This window comes from Nanorana parkeri, unplaced genomic scaffold (assembly GCF_000935625.1).
Source record: "Nanorana parkeri isolate BGI_ZX_2015 unplaced genomic scaffold, ASM93562v1 scaffold856, whole genome shotgun sequence".
NCBI lineage: Eukaryota > Metazoa > Chordata > Amphibia > Anura > Dicroglossidae > Nanorana > Nanorana parkeri.
The window spans coordinates 660062-675340 of NW_017307124.1; the positions used below are offsets into that span (position 1 = coordinate 660062).

Sequence of the window (15279 nt, forward strand, 5' to 3'; positions counted from 1 at the left end):
GTAAAGTGTTTATTCTGCCTTCCCAATGGCTTCCATAACTGAAAAAGGAGGATGAAACACAGGAGTGGGTTCACCATTGCGTGTGAGGTAGATATGGGGGGAAATATTGTTTTTGTCAGTAAAGTTGTTAAAAAAAAAAAAGAAAAAAGTTGTGCATGGCTGAATTCCAGTTTGGCCAATATGCAGACGAAATACTACACATTGTGTAGTCCCAGTGGGAGCATGCTTCTACGGTGAGAACACTGCTCCGGAATAGACACACAGTAAGGGAGGGTAGTCACCCCTATAGTGCCTTGCCGGTGGGACCCCCCAGTGAAAAAAAGAACAAGAAAAAGCCTGCACTACAAACACAGCGTTCCTTAACATATATGAAAGAGGGTAAGCCATTTAGAGATTTTTTTTACATTTATGTACATCTTAAGATTCTTCCATTCACTTGTACACAAACCCAAAACGTACCCCCATGAGAAGGTTCCCCAGGAACACCCCCCACTTATCTTTTTCTTTCCAACATACACATCCACTGGGATACGAATGTCAAATACATTCTTCATACAGCTCATCTTATTTTGTGCCCTCCCCTGTAAAATCACAGTCTGCGCCACTATACCGAACCTGGAACTAATCTCACATGACAATCAGGCTCACTTACACACAATGAAGGAAAACATAACCAAGGAGAAGAAAAAAAAAAAAACTGCTTTCATTTTCACAGCAGCACCACAAAGCTCAGACTGGGAGGACTGGTATCCAATCAGGTATGCAGCAGTGCTCAGGTACTAACAAGTACCAAGCTAATTTGGGGTCTGCAACTTTGATGGCTATTTGCAGATGAGGGAGAAGGGCCAAACAGATGCTCTAAACAAGCATTTTGGTTAAGGGGTTGGTTTAAGGTCAAAGGTTAGCTTTAGGAATTGATTAAGCTGTAGATCAAGATTAGGTTAAAGAGTTGGGCTAAGATTGTTAGGTTTAGGGGTGTGAAACGTGTGTCCTGAAATATCACATTATAAGAGGCAATGCCACAAAATGACACTCCAAATACAATACTGTTCCCAATGGTTTTTTATCTACAAATATATTAATGCCTTAAAGCCCATTTTCACCTTTGCAGAGGTATTTTTTTTTTAAACATATGCCAGCAAATGTACACCAAAGTATACATGAAGCAAGCATATGCAGTTGATGTATATGAAGACAGAAACTTACATTTGTTGTTAGCTTTCCTCTTCGTATCTGCATGGAAATTTCTGCCTCTGTGAAAATATTCCCCACCCCTCCTGGACAGTGTATTGTGTGTAAAGGCAGAGCTGTTTACTGATCATTTACAATGGGTGACAGAAAAGGGGGCAGCTGATTACAGTCTGACACCCTGGTGTCCGACTGAATTTCATTCATTTTTAGGCTTCCGGCCTAAAAAACCCTTTATTAAAAAATATGAAGAAAGTTTGCAATGCGAGTCATGAAAATGTGCACATGTATACATCATCACTGCACCTCTTCATTGCCACAATAAATGCAAAACATCTTTCGCAAAGGTGAAAATTGACTTTAAGCTGCATGTAGTGCAAGCTGTAGCCTGTGAGAACACCTAAAGAGCTCCTTCAGACCCAAATCATACGTCTGTGTAAAAATTCATGCAAATGATTTTCATAATAACTGTGAAATTGTACATAAAAACACAGCTGTATCCTCTTGCAAGAAAAACACAACTAATATCCTTTTTCTGTCTGCTACATGTACTATTGCCATTTAAAATAACGTATTAAAAAGAAAAACTATACACAGCTAGGTGTGGATGGAATATTCTGGACAACTTTATAACATTGATTTTTAATATCTACCGACACCTTTGCTGCTTAGAGTATGACAGTCCCCCATCCATTGTACGTTTGATACCATCACCACTAAGCCAGCACACTTAACACCATGAAACAGTGTTATGATGCTGGCTGTTATTGCCATCATGGTCTTTATATATATATATATATATTAGTTAGCCTAAAAAAACTAGAAGGATGATTGCCAGAAACACTGATCTGGCTGTGATCTGGCTGGTCATAAAAGGAATCTCTGTCCACCAGACAAGTCCCAGGGGGCAGGTAGCAAATGCTCCTTACTTTTGAGGCTTACTCTAGTTGTTGTCAATGGAGTTGGGGGGAAAATAAATCCTGCTGGCTCCTGGATTCCAAAAAATTTGTCAACTTTTCTTAAAAGGTTACATTTAGGAATTAGGTTAAAAGTTACACTACATACTTTACCCTACCATCAGTACATACTTCACATCGTTTTGCTCTCCCTCGGCTTTGTCTGGCCTCCAAGGCCCCCCCCCCCAAAAAGTGTACCTATTGCTTCTACTTATGGGGAAATACGTGACAGCGCTGATGCTCGGCATATAGCCACACAGGTACACAGCACTGCCCCATGGGGCAAGAAGTGAGCTCTCAGCTTTACGTGCAGTTTACACAACGTTGCCTGTGGAGCAGCAAGGGAGTAAAGGCAAGTATAAGCTGCTGGTGAATGCCATTAAATGGAATCTGTTGCTTTAAACAACATGAGCAAAGCATCAGATAGATCTTCCTTAGATCGGCAAAGATGATCCATTAGACAGGTGCATGCACAAAAGACATTTACCAGATTACTTCCATGGACAATCTAACTGGTGTGTGGCATACTGCTCATAACACAATATTAGCATCACATACATACTGGCACCATTGTGTTCATGCCAATGCTATTATTTTTGTGTGCTGAAAGTTTTGTCACCGATACTACATTTCACCAAACATCCATGCCAATTTTGATGAGGCAAAAACCAAAGTACCATCCATTAGTAAGTTTAGCTTGCGGTAATCTGTCTCTCCACCTCTCTCACATGGTCATAGTTAGAGTGAAATTAAAGTCTAAAATGTCCCCCCCCCCCATGTTGGTGTAAGGACTTACCTTAAATGATGCCTCTTCATCTGATCATCTTCTTCTTTCCTGTAGTTTTCAGGAGTCCCTCCAGCGCTGACTCCTGTCTCACGGAGTCTGTGCGCATGCACGCTGCCTCCATTGACTTACCGTGTGCCTCTCCTCGTCTCCCGGCCGAACATCTCTACTGCGCATACGCCCGCCCCATGATCCTTTGCGGCCCTCCGAAATTCTTCAGAACCTCTGGCAGGAGCGCGTGGCGGACACAGCCAAGTTTAAACCCCTTTAACTTAGCTAGCAGTAGATATATACAAGAAAAACTGGAGGCTTTAATGATCCTTTAAGCTATTACTCCCTTAAGCTGGATAACACAATTGTTAATTCTACATTGTGACGAATCCTTCAGATAGCCCAACATTGGAAAGTTTGACATCATCAGGATCTGAAAGCCAGATGGACGAAGCAGCTGGGCACAACTGTGAATACTGGTGAGCTATATTTTACCAGTTAAGTCTCCCATAGAAAAACTAAAAGGCAATTCATCTTGCTACCGACCACCCAAAAACAATAGTCATTTTAGGTGGAATTGGCTTTAAATGACCCCCCCCCCCCAGACGTTAACCCCCCATGGATTTTAGATATGGAAACGCGTTACAACAGTGAAGTGTGTGAAAAAGATAGAAACATCACTAAAGCAACTGTAAAGGCAAAATAAAAACAGCAAGCAGACTCACTGATTGGCTATCGTCTAAAGGTAGTGAAGATCTTCCTTTTCTAATATTTTCACCAAGAGAAAAAAAAGGGTTAAGCCAAGTGTTAGGCATCATCTTCCCAAGCAGAATCAGCCATCTCCTATGAAGCATGCATACAACTTTCTTGGATGGTTGGAGTAAAGTGAAGGTGTTTTATTAAGTTTCATTGGCATGCCACAGTGGAACAGTCAGGCAGCAAAACAAAAAGCTCCGGGGGGAGGAATAGATGGCACAAGGGAGGGATGCTCAGCAGCCAGAATGGTAAAAAATCAAAATGGTACCTCATCGTCATAACCCCCCTCCTCTGACTCTATAACAAAAGTCCCTACGTGGGGGATCGCCACCTCCACAACACGCTGGCTGGGAGCTGCTGGCACTGTGGTGTTATCAGTGGGCTGCAGGAAAAAGAGATGATGGGAATACATTAGCTAGATGACCATTGGAGAGCAGTGCACCTTCCCACAGTGTAAAAAAATAACAACCGTACAGATTTTGTATTATTATTATTCTAATACTATCATTTTTATTTTCTCTGTATGGTGCATTACGAGAACCTACACAAACCGGGTGTAGCTGGAGTAACTCATAGCACTGTTCTTCCCTCTGAAGCTGTAGTTGTAAAGTTCCCTTGCCAATCTCCTCTGATCTCTGCTCACTGAGCTTCAAGGCGTTGTGACTTTAGTAAGGGATTTTCTGACCCAATGACTGGCATGGAACAGCAGCGAGGAGAAGAGAAGGACAGTGTAACTTCACATTGTGGCCTGTAGGGATGCACCGATACTAGTATCGATATCGGTGCTGGTGGCGATACCAAGTATTTGGGCAAGTATTCGTACTCGCCCAAATGCTCCCGATAGTTATCCCGATACCGGAACTTCGGACGGCGGGGAATGACTCGCCCCCCGGCTTCCTGACCAGCCAGGAAGCCAGCATGGAGCCTGCTTTCTGGCTAATCAGGAAGCCGGGATGGGGAGATAGTCATTACCCCCCGCCCAGCTTCCTTAATGGGCCTTCCGGTATCGGTGAGTAGAGAAAACAAAGATATTGGTACTAGTACTGAATACCGAAAGGCCGGTATTGGTGCATCCCTAGTGGCCTGTGATATATAAAGACAAAAGGGTCAAATCACAAAAGGTAGTACACCAGGATAAGGACTTATTTTCATACAAAATTACAATTTTCTGCTGAGACCAATAAGGTTTAAAAATTATAGTTACACGGCTAAAATAAAGATACTTTTTCTTGTGTTAAAGCTTTGTAAATTTAACTTAATAAAAAAATGCACAGGTGTGTTATCTGAAAAGGTAGGTGATGCTATAATTTTTGGTTTATTATTATTTATAATAAGATATGGATATAATTGTAGGATAGAACAGTTTTATTATGTTATGTAGTAAAAGGGCTGTCTTCATATTATGCAGTTACATACATTTTTGAGGCACAATGCTGAATGCATTTAAGAACAATTCCATGCAGTTTATATGGACTTCTTTGTTCATTCATTCATTCATTTGGCTAAGTCACAGAAGAACATTCAAAATAGGGTTTATCCAGGTAAAGATGAGCCAATACAAAAAAACGCATCACATAGCTGTGAGCACAACTGCAGCACAGAGCAGTGAACTAACCTCATGGGGGTGCCAAGTATCCCCACGAAAACACTTATTTTTATCTCAGCTTCTCCCTGAAGTGTACATATGTTTCCCATACTCTCTAAAGGAATACTTTTGATTTCCAAAGAGCCCCTTTGAAAGTCTAAACATAACTAATCCGGAGTGCACGATATTTGAGTTAGCACTTAATAAACTTTTAAAACTGATATACCAACAGTCAGGAAATTCAGTGAGCAGTATTGCCCAGAATAATTCACCTAACACTAGCAGATAATAAGAGAATATTAGTCAGATATTAGTGATTGGTGTTTCCTATGACTCTTTCCAAGGAACGCATCAGCTGTCATATGCTCATAGACGGTCAATGACAATGGGCGACTTTTTACTCTTCCACACATTATGGAAAATATAGGAGGTTAGGCTATTTACATAGCAAATGCTTCCTGAGCCACATAAAGTGGCTGCAAAAAATGTAAAATCAATTCACACACATAAATATGTTGTTTGAAATGCTGTTTTTAGTTCATTGGTATACGAAGCTATCCCTACAAACAGTGGCGTCACAAAGGGCATACCTCATCCCGCCGGGTGAACATCCCCTCCTCTCTCTGCCGGCATCCATCACCAAGATGGCCGCCGGCAGGAGTCAATAAGATGACCGCACATGCGCGATGATGTCACTGCAGGGTGTCACCTGGTCTCTGCTCCGGGTGACACCCTGCCTCGGGACGCCCCTGCCTACAAACACGATTTCTCTAGATGAAATGACTGAATTTTAAATGAGGTTGGAGCCAAAAACCGTGCTCGATTCTCTAATCATCTTTCAGCTAAACAAAAATCATGTTTTGAAAGCAAAACTATTTTTAACATCCAGATATAAAACTAATGAGTTACCCTCTTCTGGTATGGAAGGAGCCGAGTTGTGCCATGGAGATAACAGTTTTCTTACATCAAGGAGGTTTACATTTTCATTTAAAGCTATTACAATGATCAGACTTAACCAATGAGACTGATTTTAGCTGTCGCTAAGCCAGACTGGGTTTCTTTATTTTGTTGCCGCATGTAGGGCTGTACAAAACAACCATCCTCAGTGGTTCCAGATGGTTAGTGTGCGCGCATGTGGGCTGAAAGTGATTGCTTGGGATCCAGATGCACTGCTCAGGTATACAATGGCTAAGCCTTTTACACATGCTGCCTAACAGAGCCTTGACAACCTGAAGACAGGTCAAGTGATACTGAAATAGGTCTGGTCAGTTTAAAGACCAACCCAACTCAAAAAAGGTTAATTTAACTATAATTGGATTCCTATACGAGTCCCCTCCCAAGACCATAATGGTGTCACAACTAAAAAAAATCCATAAGGCAGAAGCACGAGACTATCACCTGATACGTGAGCTGACAGCAGTTGGGTGGAACTGGGATTTCTGTTAAGGATGTCTTGCTGTTGCAGCAGACACAAAATAAAGCCAACATGCAATTCAAATTTGCAACATCCACTCAAAACAGCAAAATTAGTATTTGATGCTACTGGCCTTTGCAGCCTGTGATGAACCCTTCGGACTGGCACATCAACCACTGACTCCTCAATTAAAGCTACCTATGCAAAGATGGTGTTTAAGTCAACATAAAATGATGGATATTCTAACCTTTTGCAGGACTGCCTCTGGACCTTTGTCTTCAGACTCCGTAGCTGCCTGGCTGATGACACTCGTGGTTTCTTCTGTGGTCTCTTCAGGCAGCTCCGCTCTTGTGGGCTGATCCAAGTACTCCGGTTCTTTTACAGGAGCTGTGTGGACAGAGAGGAAAAACATCAAAGAAAAAAAGAGAAGGCAGAAGGGATGAACACTAAACATCAATGCACCACATCATATATATTTTTTTTTAAATACCCCAAAACATTAACAAGTAATTGTTGGGTGCAATTAAGAACACTTATATGAAAAAAAAATATTGTTTTTTGAAGCCACAATGAAGGAGTGGAGCTTAGCAGCTCAAGATTTATCTTTGGAATAAACTTCCAGAGTTGAATACTACAGTGTGGTGCTTTAAATAGATGTCTGTTCATCTTCATCACTAGTCAAGGTGACCGTGGAAATACTTTGGGCTTTAGACACTGCCATTCCAATATCCAGACCACCTACCCAGATCATACCAACATCATACCATTGGATGACATTTCATGTTAATACATGTCAACACCGAGTTTATTCCACTTTGTGTATATCAAGGGCTTCAAAAATACAACTGTACACTGTTATAAACTAGGGCTGCAACAACTAATAGACATAATCGATTATAATCGATGATTGAAAAAGTTGTCAACTTTTTCAATCATCGATTAATCGGCTTTTGATTGGTTGGCCCTGTTCACGGCTCCACATATGCTACGCGCCACACCTCCTCCTCACCTCTGCCAGACCCGCCCGGCCGCATCCGCGCTCCACACGCCGCACCTCCTCCCCGCCTCACGCTCACCACCCGCCCACATCCACGATCGGCACAGGGACGCAGGGAGAAGAAGTAATGAGGAGGTGTGGGAGGGCGGATGACCGCCACCGATAGACAGGCCCGATCTCAGAAACAAGTTGCTGGAAGACTGCTGAGGTAAGCTTGCACTTTCCCACACATGGTGCTCTATAATGTATTGCTGGGATAGTGGGATTTGTAGTCCTCTATAGCTGATGGTACATTGCATTTTACTGTATATTACACAGAGCAATGTACAATCAGCTATAGAGGAATACAAATCCCAGCAATACATTATACACTGTATGTATAATGTATTGCTGGGATTTGTTGTATTTCTATATAGCTGGTGGTATTCTGCATTGGGCTGTATAGAGGTCTACAAATCAAGGAATAATACATTATACAGCGCAATGCGGAATACCACCAGCTATAGAGGAGTACAACAAATCCCAGCAATAATACATTATACAGTGGTGCAATGCCGAATACCACTAGCTATAGTGGACAACAAAACCCAGCAATAGTACATTATACAGTGCAATGCCGAATACAGCCAGCTATAATGTACCATTGCTGGGATTTGTTGTATTCCTCTATAGCTGGTGGTATTCTGCATTGTGCTGTATAATGTACTATTGCTGGGTTTTGTAGTCCTCTATAACCGATGCCATTCTTCATCATTGCTGTATAATTTTACACTTTCCATTGCACTATATTGCACACCACACTTTTTTTTCTTTTCTTTTTTACTTCCACCGCTCCAAGCTTGCTCCTGTGATGGACTGCAATCTTAATACAAACTAGTAGTCCATCCCTGGAGCCATTTTTTAAAATGTATTTTATTTTGCATCCGATTAATCGAACGTAATAATCGGCTAACTAATCGATTTTGAAAATAATCGTTAGCTGCAGCACTATTATAAACCCTTGAAAGATATGAATCAAATATTCAGAAAAGCTGAAACCTAAAAACTTAGGACATTTCCATGGCAAAAATGTAGGAACATCTCAGCAAGATCTGGGACTTTTTCTAGAAATCAGTTATGAACAAATACATGTACATCCATACGGACACAAACACATATCTATAATACAAATATAAACATGTGTGTGTGTGTGTGTGTGTGTGTGTGTGTGTGTGTGTGTGTGTGTATATATAATAAAGACATCTGCAATACCAGACACGGAAGCTGGAGGCGGCTTTATGGTTTTCTGGGAAATCAGCATTTTCTCTTGTTCGGCTTTCCTGAGCTGCTCCTTGTCCCATTCTTCAAGCTCCTTTTCAAACCGTCTGTTGTCTTCTTTGACAAAATCCTTTAAATCGGGAGGTAAGGTGTCCATCCCAGACAGCACCTGACCTGTTTCCTTGTCATATTCCTCTGGAAAGACAGAATGATAATGTGTAAACATTGCTTAAGTGCGTCATTAAGGTAAAAAATAAATAACCCTTTCTAGAGATGGGGAAAAAACTGAATATTTTGGCCAGAGAGCTAGCAGCAGATCCTTTGCACAGCCGCTAGCTTTCAAACCAAGCTGTTAATGACAGCTCAGGTCCCCACCAATGATCGGCAACCAATTGAGAGTGGAAGAAATGAACTTTGTCTTCTCTCTAATTCACTGTGCCTACATTTCACAGAGCTCCTGACATGTGTGAAGGGTAGTTCTGCTTCCAGAAGCCAGAATTGTGGAATTTACTCTGCTTCTTGCATTATCAGATTCAAAAGTACACAACTGTTTTGAAATCAGTGTGCATCTTGGTGCGTATGGACCGATAGCACCCTATCACACTTTAATGTTTCTACCCACCCCTTTGATTTGTAGGTGTCTGATTAGGCAACTCAACTGACATCTCTGATGCGGATACATTAGTCTTCCCATATGTGATAGACAACAAACACAGTGCAAGTTTTCTACATTACAAATAGGTAAGCAGAAGAGGTTCCAAGGTTACCAGAATAATGGATCCCAGGTCTACAGACTGGTATACTGCATCAATGACTGATAAGAACAACATGTCCTGAGCAGGTAAGCTCCGGTGCTTTTATTAATTTCAATGAGCAATTTTTAATTTTGTCTGGAGTTATTTACCTTGTATTAGGTGCTGTTCATGCTCGTTTATATACATTAAACAGTAGGCGCTGGCATTTCTGTACCCTCCAAAGGAATCCCGTTCTAGCTCTTCCCATGAAGACTTAGTGACAGAGATGTCATTGTATTTCATCCACCTCTTCTCATTGTGGTCAAATATATATGCCCAGTAGTGTCCTGCGTTAGCTTGGCCCTCGTGGACCAACACTGCGTGTAACCTGTATGGAACCTGAAATGAAAGTGCAAAAAAATGTATGTAAATGTATGGGTGACCATCGATGGCTGGATTCACCCTCCAATTCAACAGATTCAGCTAGCAGGTTGAAACTGGTCTGCTACCCTATGGCTCATAACAGTTGCCTCTGAGCATCACTCACTACTGCACAGAGATTTTCCAAGTTCTTGTCATAGAGAAGAGGAAGGAAACAATTCATGATTTTGGCTGTCCTGTATTATTATGCCCACACAGTGTCTCTGTTAGGTTATATTAGAGAATGATCATATTCCTATTCTCTGGGCAGGATATAATTCAGTACATAAACAGAATCGCACATACTTGTGTCATCAGCTTGTCAGAGTACATGAGCTCTATCGTCCGGTGTATTCTTCCGATACTGTCCTGTAGGTCTGGAAAAAAGAAAGTGTCTTAATTGCAATCACATAAAACACACATGACACCAGCACACCTACATGCTCACCCTGAGCCTTCATCTGCCACAAGAAGACATTCAGAGCCATCAGAGAACCCTTGAACCCAGGAAAGGGGCATACCAATAGCTTTGAATGTCTTATGGTGGCAAATAAAGGCTGGTCATGAGGATTAAGGTGTGCAAGTGACAATCACCATTTATTGGCTACAACTAAGGATGCCCCGATACCGGGATTTCGGTATCGAGTACCAATAATTTTTTTTCTGGTACTCGCCGATGCCGAATACCGAGTACCAGAAGTCCCATTCAGGAAGCCAGACGGCATGTAATGACTCACCACCCGGCTTCCTGATTAGCCGGGCAGCATGGAAAGACTCGCCACCCGGCTTCCCAATATGCAGGGAAGCCGTCTCCATGCTTCTCGTCACTAGGTGACGAGAAAGCATGGAGCTGGCTTTCTGGCCAATCAGGAAGCCAGGCAGCGCGTCATTACACGCTGCCCGGCTTCCTGATTGGTCGGGAAGCCGGCTCCATGCTCTCTCGTCACACGTGACGAGAGAGCACGGAGCCGGCTTCCCGGTCAGTCAGGAAGCCGGGCAGCGTGTAAGGACGTGCTGCCCGGCTTCCTGATACCGGAAGTATCGGGCTAGGCATCGAGTACTCGCCCAAATACTCGACATCGATACTAGTATCAGTGCATCCCGAGCTACAACAACGCCATGCATTGGAAGTAACAGCAGAACTAGCCTTTTCAAAGGGTTTGAATGCCATTTGACGAGCATCTGTACAATGACTCACAATTACATGACCTGAATATGATTTGGTGCCTGCCTCCTGCAATCCACTGTACAGTGCAGCACTGACTACGCTGATGGTATGCCAACAAGAGACATGCTGACAGAAAGAGAAAGCAAATGGACAGAGAGATAACCTCGTTAGTCTGCTGCTTGTATTGCACTGTCCAGTCACAGGCTGGATTAAAGACAAGACCTGTGCTACTTAACTGCAGCAAAGAATAATTGGGTCTCCTGCCCAGCTAGAGAGGGCTGTAATGTGTGGCAGAACTGTGTCAGTCTCAGGATTGTATGGACAAAAATACAAACCCTTTGACAGGTAAAACAGCTCTCATATCTGTATCTTGTGTGTGTATTTAGTGGTCTGCCTGAAGCTACGATATTTTTATCGACTTTTCTACAACAATTTAAACATAAATGTGTGAGTCAGAGTGCACACTCTTGTTAAAGGGTTAAAGATGTGTATACATTTGCCCCATGGTGTTGTGCAGAGCGTACACATGATTCACTAATATGTAACACCTCATGAAAGCTAAACGCCCGCTGCACCTCAGCGTTAACTTATACCAATTTTACATAAAAACAGTAATTTCTCAATGAATCAGGCAAGTGTTGTCTGAGACAGATATGCTGCAATGGGAGGATAAATTAATCGGATTCGATGCTATGGGGACAGTGAAACAGTTGTAGGCAAATTACCTCTTAGAAACCTGGAAAATCATAATTCCCTGAGGGAGCGGGGATCAGGTGAGTAAAACTGCTTTTCCGGATACCGGAGACCTAAACAAGCATTACTTGCAGTGGAGGGGGGGGGGCTGCCCCAATGCAAAGGGAGTTTTGTGTCTTCAGGGGAGACAGGCTTTAAGCAAAAATTCCCTGTAACTACACACCTCTAGTATCGGTTTCCACCTCCGTCCTCCAGCGGTGTAAACACCCTTCTAATACTGTCAGCTCCTCATCCGTAATATGGCGCGGTGCTGGGTGCATAGGTAAATCTGGAGGTATTCTGGACTGGGTGAATGGTTTGTGAATGACGGAACGCTGGTTGGACTGAGGCTCGCTGGATGAAGAAGGCCCCTGATGTTCCATTGTGCTAGAATTAAGAAAATATCGATTAATGACCATCTATCATGTAGCAATACACAAATCTGGAGGATGCAAGGCCTATGGTTCTACCTTGTCATTTCAGGTTGATGGAGCCTTAAGCTGAATATAAAAGATTAGAATTTTGTTTGACAAAAAGGAAATTCGATTAGTTAATGGGATTAAACTGACGATTGATTTTGATGGCAATGACAAGCAAAAAAAATGTAATTAAAGAAGCAAGATGGAAACTTTTTCTCAATAAACTAAATTCTAACAGTGGCTATGGATTTTCATTCGATAAAGTACAAAAACGAATGTTAAAATCAAACGATATGTCAAACGACATCGTCAAATCTTTGCTGGCATTATTGAATGCTCCGATGAGATTTGCCTTATGAATGTTCATGCGAAAAACTACCGTTTGTAAACCCAGCTCAGCAAAAGGTTGTCTGCAATGTTATTCTTTGGAACTACTTAACAGGAATTCCAGTTCATGTAGAAAAAATATGTCTGTGCAAAATCATCAATATCTTATACAGATATTCTTAAATCCCTATACTGTCTCCATAGGTTATTAATGACTAGATTACATAGATTTGTAAATAACTTTACTGCCTATTTAAAACTCACAAATAAGACCGGGTACACAGATCTATACTTCTGGGGCATGTCCACTTTTGCAGTCAAATTTGAGAAAACCCCACTATGTGTTCCCATTCACACAGCACACCTAGAAATAATCTTTAGATGCATCTCTGTAGCAGGCCTTTGGGCAGACTGAAGCTTCTCTTTACAATTTCAAAAGGAGAGCTTCGCCTCATTAACATACAATGCTTCTAGATCTTTAACCCTTTGTTAGGGCAGACGGTGTTCAAATCTAGTGTGCTTCTGATAAGATCTGCCAGCACTGTACAGACAGGGTTATTATTATAATACAGGATTTATAAAGTGCCAACAGTTTGCGCAGCACTTGTATGATAAATATCCCAGCCCCCCCTGCATTCCAGATTAAATTTCAGTTTAGAGAAAACTAGTAATATGAGGAAAAAAAAATTTTTTATTCATTTTTTAACTTACTCTATGTGAATGGGAACATGTAAGAAATATAAAATAGGTGTTAACCTACTTTGGCTGCAAAAGTGGAAATACATATAAAGTTTATTTTTCTAGTGTGGAAACCTTGAGTGCTGATCTTACCTTTGCATGGGTTGTGTGATCAAGGAACCACTAGGTGGAGCACTGGTATCGATATCCTCCACAGGGGAAGTGCAGACAGGTTTGCTGGATGCAAACTCCAGAGCATATTGTAACACATCAGCCAGAGGGAACCGTTTGGGGCCAGAACCATAACTTAAATACCTGAAAAATTAAAATACATGAACATAAAGAAAAAGTTATTCAACAGTGTCCTTAAAAAAAAAAGTGCCGCTCTGTCATATGGCCCAAAACCCACACCTGGATGACCTTTTACATGAATTACAGAAACGATAAGAATATCATTCAGGCTCATGCAGCCAATTTAGGTGAGTAACTGTAAGGGGGAACGCCCGTTTTTTTAAGCGCAATCGAGCGCAAAAGCCTCTACAGAAAATTTGATAAGAATATAAGAAAGCAAACCAAATGATTACAGAATGATTACTATTATTAAATACAGGATTTATATAGCACCAACATTGTGTGCAGTGCCTTACAAAATAAAGATCCAAAGTGATATCCCACCGCACTGCTTGCTGGAAAACCCCTTCAAAATGGGTGCTGAAGTGACTGCTGATGGCGCAGCTGAAGATTCAAAGAGTAGCAAGATCTCACCAGCACAGTGCAAATATGTGTCCAAACAAACATCTTTTTATTGACGTTGACGCATATTGTCACAAAGATAGCGCCGCTTCGAGGCCATGCAGGGTCTCCATCAGGCTCAGTGTGACATCAATAAGGCCTTGTTCACACCGAAAGCGTGTGCGTTAAAGAGCGGTAGCTGCTGGAACGCGACGCGATCGCTGAGAAACTTCCCCTTTGCCCTATTTTTTGAGTTTGCAGTGGAACGGAACGCTGGCAAAGTTTTGCCACGCGTTTTTTTTGCACTGCGGGAGGGGGGCGTGTGGAAGTGGTGCCATTGAATTCAATGCACCGCCAAGCCTCCTCCCGCCCCAAAACGCGGGGGGAAGTTTCTCAGCGATCGCGGTGCGTTTCAGCAGCTACCGCTCTGGAACGCACACGCTTTCTGTGTGAACAAGCCCTAAAAAGACATTTGTTTGGACACATATTTCGGGTGTGCTGGTGACATCTTGCTACTCTTACAAAATAAAAGGGAGACATTACAGTTTCAAGACGATTCAAAACAAGAGGGATAGGAGGGCCCTGCTCATGAGAGCTTACAATGTTGATACAATAGTAAAGATAATGTTTTGTCTAATCAATGTTTCTTTCAGATATGCGCTTAAGAAAGAACATGTAAAAACACGGTACTATAAATGTAAGTCATGTGTGCAAATATTTTACATTTTGTTTTTAATGTTACATGACCAGATACCATTGGATTCAAGAGAAATGTACTGTACCTTTCTAGCCGCTGCTGTAAAACTGTTAGGTGCTCTTTGAGTCTTTTGATCTCGTCTCGTTTGAGCCTGGTAATCTCCCTGTTTTTGTCTATATACCTAAAAATAAAAAAAATACAATTTCACAATGTAGAAATGGTGAAAGGTGGAGACCAAATTGAAAAATCAACAAATCCCCAGTTTAGATGGGCAGCAATTCCAAGCAAGCATTTGTAAAGAAATGACTATGCAATATCATAGACAATAACAGAAAAGGAACAGCTGAACATTGGCTGCCATTTTGGCTACCTGGCTTCTTAGATTTGTCCAGCCCTGCAAGATCACCATGTCTGGTCTAGAACATTGAATCTCTGGCCCTGAAG

The 15279-nt window shown here is 41.9% G+C and overlaps 1 protein-coding gene across 3 annotated transcripts in view; it reads right to left on the bottom strand.

The window, feature by feature from the left end:
- USP25 (ubiquitin specific peptidase 25) overlaps window positions 1–15279 on the bottom strand; it is a 104897-nt gene that overhangs the window by 19166 nt on the left and 70452 nt on the right. For 2 of the 3 annotated variants that reach the window (XM_018565526.1, XM_018565525.1), the window contains exons 12-18: window positions 14921–15016; window positions 13560–13721; window positions 12167–12369; window positions 10389–10459; window positions 9833–10061; window positions 8923–9123; window positions 6922–7061 (exon numbers count right to left, since the gene is read on the bottom strand). In XM_018565526.1, coding sequence (XP_018421028.1) covers window positions 6922–7061; window positions 8923–9123; window positions 9833–10061; window positions 10389–10459; window positions 12167–12369; window positions 13560–13721; window positions 14921–15016 — 1102 coding nt within the window. Of the gene's footprint in view, window positions 1–3943; window positions 4058–6921; window positions 7062–8922; window positions 9124–9832; window positions 10062–10388; window positions 10460–12166; window positions 12370–13559; window positions 13722–14920; window positions 15017–15279 lie in introns of all 3 variants that reach the window. The other variant, XM_018565524.1, reaches the window with a different exon arrangement.